At 33.6% G+C, this 9,357-nt stretch overlaps 1 protein-coding gene across 1 annotated transcript in view; it reads right to left on the minus strand.

Moving 5' to 3' along the window:
* Positions 1-6,352, minus strand: part of LOC135834856 (glucose dehydrogenase [FAD, quinone]-like) — a 58,279-nt gene extending 51,927 nt beyond the window's left edge. Inside the window, exons 1-3 of the mRNA XM_065348833.1 lie at positions 6,081-6,352; positions 5,012-5,385; positions 4,680-4,932 (exon numbers count right to left, since the gene is read on the minus strand). Coding sequence (XP_065204905.1) covers positions 4,680-4,932; positions 5,012-5,260 — 502 coding nt within the window. The 5' untranslated portion in view covers positions 5,261-5,385; positions 6,081-6,352. The remainder of the gene's footprint in view (positions 1-4,679; positions 4,933-5,011; positions 5,386-6,080) is intronic.
* Between the last annotated feature and the right edge of the window lie 3,005 nt (positions 6,353-9,357).

Raw genomic sequence — 9,357 nt, forward strand, 5'->3', positions numbered from 1 at the left:
GTCGCTTTTGTAAAAATTACCAAAAAATCTCAATTTTTTTCTAAAAAGTACTTATTAATTTTGCTTTTTTGCTAAAAAAAAAAAAAAACAGAATTGCTTACTAGTTTTGTTTTATGAAAGTGTTGCCTTAGTAAAAAAAAACATGTGCAAGTCCAACTTTTCTCACGAAAATTGGTGAATTTTGTTACCAGTATGTACCTAATCCTCAAAAAGTCCTTTTTTACTTTATCTTTTTAGTGAAAAGTTTTCCTTTTTTGTGATTTTTTCTACATTAACCTTTGGGAGGTTCTCGCTCTCACGTTGCGGAAACAAATGGCTTTGAATAGTGTACTAGGGTACCTTGTTCTTTAGGGAAATCACAAAAAATTGAGATTTTACAGAAAAATGATTTTGGAAAATGAAAGTTTTGAAAAAGCTCAAATCCCTAATTTCCAACGAAACAAATGAATATAAATTGAAAAAATTTTTCAAAAATAACTTGACAACACGAGTAAAAAACTTGAGTCAAAAGCACCTTTTGAAAACATTTTTATTGATAAAGCGAAAAAAATCGTAATAACGATATTAAAAATGGTCATCTGGTAGTTCGCAAGTTGATGAAAAGTAAATCTTTGATTAAAGAAGTGTCCTTCACCAAAAAATTTAAAAACAAAAACAAAAATCTAGTCCCTTGAGAAATGATTTCTTCTCGGGTCATAAAATTTTGTCGGAAATCGGTACGAAATATGGAACAAAATTTGGCGAAATTGCGAGCTTTGTTCTTATTAATTTTCAAAAAATATCTTCCAAGTGCTTTTGACCAATGTTTTTTACTCACGATGTTGAATTATTTTTGAAAAAAATTTCCAATTTATGTTGATTTGTTTTGTTGGAAATTGAGGATTTTAGGTTATTCAAAACTTTCATTTTTCAAAATGTTTTTTCTTCGAATGTTCATCTTTTCTGTAATTTGTTCAATTGGGATGGGTACTCTATTACACCATTAAAGCAATTTTTCCCCAACATAGGAACCTGGGGAACCTCCAAAGGGTCGAAATGTGTTGCTTATGTCACTGTAACTTTTTTTTATTACTTTTCAGTTACTTTTTCGAACCTTTTGTGGTTACTGAAGTTACTTCTTTGGGAAAAAAATTGCATACGAGCCCTGCTAGAGGGTTGACTCAAAGAGATGCTTAGAAATAAATTTTGAATACATCAGTCAACAAATGAAGATTACTTACTACCCATGTTGAAACCAATGTCACTTTACTACAACGTTGTGCGTAGTGTGTGTAGCCACAATCCACGCCCTCTCCTACCCCCTCTCCTCTCTAAAGCTGTAATAACCACTCTTGAACCTAAAATTGCTTTTCTTATGGAGTTATGCTGTTGAATTATTTACTCCAAATGAACTTAAAATCAATCTTGATGCACGTGTAATTGTAACCGTAATCCCTCAAAGACTTGCGAAAGTCCAACTTTTCCCACAAAAATTGGTGAAAAGTGAATTTCGTTACCAGTAGGTAGTTAAAATCCAATTAAGGTCAAAAATGAGAGTTACCTAATCCCCAAAAAGTCCTTTTTTACTTTGTACCTATTGTTAGTAAAAAGTTTTATCTTTTTATTCATTATTTTCTACATTAACCCTTTACAGGATCTTCAAGTTCCCATGTTGGGAAAAACATTGCTTTGAATGGTGCAACCTGGTACTCTGCCCAAGTGGAGTAATCACAAAAAAGTTGAGCTTTCGAAGATGAATCATTTTGGAAAATGAAAGTTTTGAAAAAGTTCAAGTTTTTAATTTCCAACCAAACAAATGAATATAAATTGGAGATATTTTTCAAAAATAATACAACAACGTGAGTTAAAAACATTGGTCAAAAGCACTTTTTGAAAACATTTTTTAAAAATTGATGAGAAAAAAAATCTTTAATAACGATAGTAAAAAGGGTCATCGATCAGTTCCAAAATTAAGCAGAAACAAAAACTTGATAAAAAAGATGTCTTTGACCAAAAAATGAAAAAACCAAAAATCCAAGCCCCTAAGAAATGGTTTTTTATCAAGTCATAAAATCTTGTTGGAAATTGGGCCGAAATATGGATCAAAATTTGGCGAAATTGCGAGCTTTTTCGTATTAATTTTCAAAGTGGCTTTTGACTAATGTTTTTCACTTACGTTATTGTTGAATTATTTTTGAAAAAAATTTCCAATTTATTATCATTTGTTTTGTTGGAAATTGAGGATTGGAATTTTTTTTAAATTTGATTTATTGTCGTAAGACCTGGCTGTGATTATACATTTCGCCTTTATAAATCAAGAAATGGGAAATCAGCTTCAAGATGATATTTAAAAGCGAACTCAACAACCAATGCAGCCATCAACCAATACATATATACGTAGAAAGCAAATGCAAAAACTATCTTGCAATCAGCGAATAGCTGATGACTTGTTTTTTTAAAAAGGTGAATGAAGTTGAGCGATTTTTTTGGTTACTTTTACGAGCTTTTCACAACCTCTTGAAAACCGTATTTTGAGCCCAATGCAACCATCAACCAAGAAGTATGATGAAATATTGATAGCAAATGCAAAATCTATCTTGCCATCATCGAAGAGTATTTATTGTCCAAATTTCCTGATAAAAATTTCACCTTTTAACCGAAAAATTGCTGAGTAGCCTCACTTTTTTGGTAAAAATTTCAAAAGTGTCACTTTTTACCAAACATTCACGACAATTCTCGCTTTTCACTCAACTATGAGGAAATCTTCTCAACTTTTTTCTAAAAGTTGCTAACTCATAGATCATTTGTCAAAAAAAAAAACTAAAATTGCTTACTAGTTTTGCTTTTTTGCCAAAAAAAAGTTTTGGATTTCGATTATTACTTTCGGCCTGTTATCAAAAAGTTGCGAGAGTGTCTACTCTTCTCACAAGAATTGGTGAAACGTGAATTTTGCAATCGCCAAAAAGTGCTTTTTCACCTCATCATTTCAGTAAAAAGTTTTACCTTTTTTGTGATTTTTTTCTTCATTAACCCTTGGAAGGTTCTTGCTCTTTAGAGAAATAGCAAAAAAATGAGATTTCACAGGAAAATGATTTTGAAAAAAAAAAGTTTTGAAAAAGCTCAAATTCTTAATTACCAACGAAACAAATGAAAATTAAACCAAAAATCTAGTCCCCCAAGAAATGATATTTTCCTCTGGGGTCAAAAAATTCTGTCGGAAATTTGCTCCGAAATATGGAACAAAATGTGGCGAATTTGCGAGATTTGTTCTGATTAAATTTCAAAAAATATTTTCAGTGCTTTCGAGTAATGTTTTTTACTCACGTTGTTGAATTATTTTTGGAAAAAAAATCCAATTTAAATTCACTTGTTTTGTTGGAAATCAGGTTTTTCAGAACTTTCATTTAAAAAAAAAAAGATTTTTCTTCGAAAGCTCAACTTTTTTGTGATTCGGTCAATTGGGTAGGGTACTCGATTACACAAATTGAAGCATAACCTAATGGAGAACCTCTAAAGGGGTAAAATGTTTTGCTTGTGTCATTGCAACTTTTTTGGTTACTTTTTTGAACCTTTTGTGGCTACCTACTGTAATTACTTTCTTCAGGAGAAAATTGTGTACAAGCCCCCTGCTAGAGAGGTTTTTCCAAGGAGAGGCTTCGAAATAAGTCATAAAATGAAGATTACTTACTATCACATGTTGAAGCCAAAGTCACTTCTCCATGATTTTACTAAAATTGAAGCCTGTCAACACTGCATAGCGACATCAATGACAAAACCTCGTAAAAAATCCAATTTTAAAGGTCAAGAATTTACTTTTAATTATAATGGATGCCCAGCTGGAGGGGGGGGGGACATATGGGCTACATGCATCGAAAAATATCCTAAGTTCACTTGATATCAAAAACGTAACAGCATAACCTTATAATAAAATATATATTCAGGGTCGAGAGTGCACTTTTGGATGATGGCCTCATGTTTCTGGAACGATCTCAAAAGTTTAGTTAAATTGAAGTCAACAATTCAACTGTGAAACCTTGCGAGAATTGCAAATTCAGGTCCAATAATGTAATTGTTCTCCATCTCTTTTTTTTGACGTTCCACCCCCTCCCCTTTAAGACGACTCCTTTCAATGCTAAGAAGAAAAAAAAGATCATTCACTTCGGAAATTGTCTACCTAGAATAGTGCGCGACTTGAAAAACTTGGAATATGAAAGTTCAACTTTGAATGCCACCGAAATGTTTAGTATCATTGAATGAGAATGGTCGCGGACAGATATTTCAAAAGTGATAGAATACGAGTTATAATACGAGTTATTTTTGAAATAACCACCCCCACCCCCTTTTCGGAAGGATTTATTGGCCGAAACAGATGGCAAAAGAGGTGCTCAATTTTCACTAGGTACGTACTTTGGGAATCCCCGAGTCGGGTTTTCTATTCGATCTCAAGATGTAATGGTGGTTTCGGGGTTGGAAAATGGCTCCCTTTCGAGGAAATATCGCGAACGGTTCCACTCTTTTACGATTTTGAAACGATAGACCGACTTGGTACCCTACCTCTTCCTACTATTCGTTTTTAACATAATTCTGTTTGGTGTTTTTTAAATTTTCAGAAATTTTGTAAATACATAGAAAACATTAAAAGACGTACTGTACTTATGTATCAAGTACCTACATAGATGAATATTGAACTAAATCATCACCTTCATTTCCAAGCTGCTCCCATCGATCGTAATCTGCTCGATTTCCTCGTACGTAAAGCATCGCGTTCAACACACTCGATCCTCCGATAACCTTTCCTCTGGGCCAATTACATCTTTTATTTTGACTCAGGCAAAATTTATCCGACGGTTCGGTTTTAAATTGCCAATCCAAAGGTGTCAGTTGTAAACTAGGATACATCAATGGTAGCTCTGTAAGAATAAATTCTTCACCTCCAGCCTCCAATAGCAGAACCTATACAAATGAAATGAAAAGTCGTCAATATCTCGCTTCTGATGTTCACATTTAGTACTTAATTATTCTATAATCCTACCGTCCAGTTGGCATTCTCGGACAATCGGCTCGCCACCACAGACCCAGCCGATCCTCCTCCTACGATAATGAAGTCATACTCGTCGTACAGTTTGGAAAATGGTAAATCTTCGACTCGATTATCGCCATCTTGAATATCGGGGCGGAATGCGATGAGACCAGCGTACAGCATGGCGATATAGGCCACACTGGCTCCATAAGTGTATGTGATGTGGGTAAAAGCACGTGCTTGTTCTGCCAAAGCTCCCATAGTGCTTTTGTGTATGATGTTTGGTTACGAAATTTCCAAGTAATTCAGACGATGCGGTAGCTGAATGGTCAGTTTTGGAGTTCTCGGAACTGTCTTGAGATTCCTCATCGTTCTGAAATTGTGTTCTGCGAATAGAGAAAGTAACATTCAGTTATTTATTTTGCATCATCAGGTTCACATTTCTGTATTTTTTTTTTGAAAATTTGTTCACAGAAAAAGCTCTCAATGGAGCTTATTTGGCGAAAAATTCGTTTTCGAGGCTGCTCTCTTTTCAAATGGGGTCCTTAGGAGAGTCAACTGTTGATATAATTTCATATTTGCGTGTGGGGGGGTCGATTCGTGTGATAAAGACACCGTTTCGTCAATATTCCTTTGCCCCAAAATTCGGGGATGAGGTGTTCATGGGTTCAAAGTGAGTATTGAGAAATTTTCCAAATTTTTTATTGTTTTTAGAGGTTTGCATCCAAAATTAGTAGTTTTTTCTTTTTTTTTTTTTTTTTGGTGGTGTTATGGGACAAAAAAAAACAATTTTGAAAATTTCTTGAGTTTTTAAAGATGATTCACCCTGAGGAAAAATTCGAAAAAAAATTCCAATTACTTACCGAATCTTTAAAAAAATACGAATTTTACTGCAAGAATGAAACATAAGGAGTTGATTTTTCTTTTGAGAAAACAAAATCTAATTATCCTGTTTTTAATTTGCAATCGTTGTCTCTTCCTCCTCGAGAAAGCTCCTCGATCAGAACCAACATCCAGTCAAATTCTGGCGTTTGTTTTCTTACGACGAATAAAAAGTAATCAAACGAATAATTGTACTCACCAGACACATGTAAAATATTCGTATCAGCGCATCATTTCGAATCGAACTATCGAATATTATCTCGAACGAACAAAATTGAAAGCGAAATTATATTAAAGTCTGTGAAATTCTCACATCAGGGAAACGCTCTCGCGATAGAACTCGACTCAATATTACAAAATAAATTGAAACTGATATTGTTGTGATGAACTGCATTCGTCATTCGATGACATAGTTTAATAATTAGATGTATATTTTATACGTGTTCGTGCGTGTAAATAAATTTCAGCAAAGACGCGTGTGCATTGTTTATTAAATACGAGTACATATAGGTACATAGGTACCTACATTATAATACTCGTACTTTCTTTCGGCGAGGAATGTTTACGTGTATTCGTCGCGGTTTCTCGTTAGTAGTATGTGTTTAATCTTATCGACGTACTCGTAATATTTAGATACCTGTGCAGATGATGAGTCTGAACAGAAGCATTTAAATATGAGAATAATTTCAAGGTTGGTTGATGTGTTGTTATCGAGTTAAGGGGAATTCGCAGACTCGTAATGATGACCACCACGTGTGTGATGGAAGTGTCGAGGAGACTGCTGCCTATAATGCTGGGCATGGTGCAATAGGAATTCAGGATTGGGGACGTTTTCTTCTGAATTGGAATGCAAATTGGAAAACATTTAAAATCAATTTGACAGTTGGAAAAATTTCATTGTTTTCCTATCAATATTATAGCAAGTTTGGAAATGGAAAATTGTCGAAATCTCCAAACAAATCCTGATCTTTGTCAAAGTTACCAAATTATTTCATAATCGTGTCATTTTTTTCGAAAATTGCCCAAGTCTCATTGATGAAAATACTCGCTTTTTGGCTTAAAATGGCCGACGAGCCAGGCCAGACTTTCTACTTTTTCAGAAATAACTCAAAAGTCTCGAATTCCGCCAGAAATTGTCAAAAAAATATATTTAGTTTTGTCCAATGTTGAAATATTGCTGATCTTGCTTTTTGACAAAAACTGTCAAAAATTCTCGCTTTTTAAAAAATGGCAAAAAGTTGTTTTTCTACAGAAAAAAATTCTTAAATCTGGCATTTTTCCAAAAATTGACTAGAAGTCTTGTTTTTTCCCATAAATTGCCAGAATATACATAAGTATGTATCAAAACTTCCGAAAATTACCAAAAATTATCTTACCAAAAAGATGCTTAAAAGTATCTCTTTGTCATAATATTTTCAAATAGTAGGTACTTTAGCCAATGTTTTTTTACTCATGTTGTTGAATTGTTTTGTTGGAAATGAAGGATTTCAGCGTTTTCAAAACTTTCATGTTCAAAATGATTTCATCTTTGAAAGCTTGACTTTTTTGTGATTCGGTCAATTGGGTAATGGGTACCTTATTACACTCTTCGAAGCAGTTTGTTTCCCCAACAGGGGACTTGAAGAACCTCCAAAAGAGTCAAAATTGGACGAACACTATTTTCAGCAACTTTCAGTTGGAGAACGTCGACTTTGTTCAAATTTCTCCTTCCTTCGTGACTTTTCGAACGATTGCCTCAATTCTCGCATCTTGCATATTATCGCTATTATTAGTGGGTGGTTTACTGGCGATTCAAGTCACAGTTACTTTGACATTTACCTCCGGTTCCCAAATTTAAGGAATGAAGCAAAATCAGCATTTCAAATACTCGAGAAACCCGTGGCGGAACCACACAGTGTATCACAATGCACGAACACATCGTACTCTAATCGATATTCGTCAACAATCAAATAACAGCTAGTATGCTTTTTGCTAGTTGTTTCAGCCACACTTGTTTTTCCCTAGCAATTGCCAAAATATATCAAAACTTCCGAAAATTACCAAAAATTATCTTACCAAAAAGATGCTTAAAAGTATCTCTCTTCTTTTTTACAATGCTTATTTTATAAATATGGTTCCCAAAATTTTTTTTGTGCTGAAGTTGTCAAGTGTTTGTTTTTTTGAAAATTGACACATATGTATGTACTTACCTATTTGTCGTTTTCTATTTTGCGAAAAATGTCATTTTTCAAAAATTGTCCAAAACTTTTCCTCATTTATCAGAAATTATTGCCAAAATATCTCGAAATACTGTCTAGAATTTCCAAAAATGTTTGTTGTTCATAAAGTTGCAGAAAAGTCTCGTTTCATCGACAAAAATTGCTTTGTTTGTGAATAATTTCCAAAAAGAAGTATTGCTTATTTGTAAAAGTTTCATTTTTTAACAAAAATTCTCACCTTTTTTTTAAAAAGATACCCAAAAGTCTCGTATTCTTGTCAAGGATTATCACAAGTTATCAGCTTTTGCCAATAATTGCCAAAAAGGCCTGCTTTTCACTAAAATTGCCCAAGTCTTGCTTTTTTATCGAAAAGTTACTCAAGAGCGTTGTCGCATCGAAGCTTCGCGATTTTTACTCGTATCTTAAATTTGGCCGTTGCCCTCATCTCATATTCTTCAAAACATGGGCCAACCAAGATATTATAAGAGTGAGTTAATATTAAGCCCCCTGATCCACCGGCTCTTGCCTCTCAAATAAGCCTTGTGGTAGGTTGAGGTGGTGGGAGTGGGTATATCAAAGTGTACCCCCATATATTTGACAATAAACATTTTTTGATTTGTGATACAAAAAAATAAAAAAAACTCACTCTAAGAAACTCATATTATGTACAGCATTCGTTTTTCGTGGAACGTGGGACCACATTATGATGTCTAAATGTACGAGCTCTATGACTCGCTTTGCTGTCAATGCTTTCAACGCTTTGGTGGTTCTCTAGGTACCCATGTCTGGGAAACTGATTGCTTTGAAGATTGCAATCAAGTACACCCTGCCCAATTGACCAAATCACAAAAAAGTTTAGCTTTCATAGATAATCATTTCGGGAAATAAAAGTTTTCAAAAAAAAACCCGAATCCTCAATTTTTAAGAAAACAAAATGAATACATATTGGAAATTTTTTCAAAAATAATTCAACAAGATGAGTATAAGACATTAGTTGAATAACAAGCACTTTTTGAAAATATTTTCAAAAAATGAATACGAAAAAAAATTGTAATGATGATTGTAAAAAAGGTCATCTGGGCAATTCTCAGGTTGATCAAAAATAAAAACTTGATAAGAAATGTCTTTGTCGAAACTGTATTGAAACATGACACAAAATTTGGAAAATCGCGAGCTTTGTAGTGGGGGTAACAAATCATTTTCAAAAATTTGAAAAAATCCAACTTCGAAGCAACATTTTTGAAGTATAGTTAAGTTAATTGCTATAGAGTCCAGGTT

Source organism: Planococcus citri, chromosome 2 (assembly GCF_950023065.1).
Source record: "Planococcus citri chromosome 2, ihPlaCitr1.1, whole genome shotgun sequence".
Classification (NCBI taxonomy): domain Eukaryota; kingdom Metazoa; phylum Arthropoda; class Insecta; order Hemiptera; family Pseudococcidae; genus Planococcus; species Planococcus citri.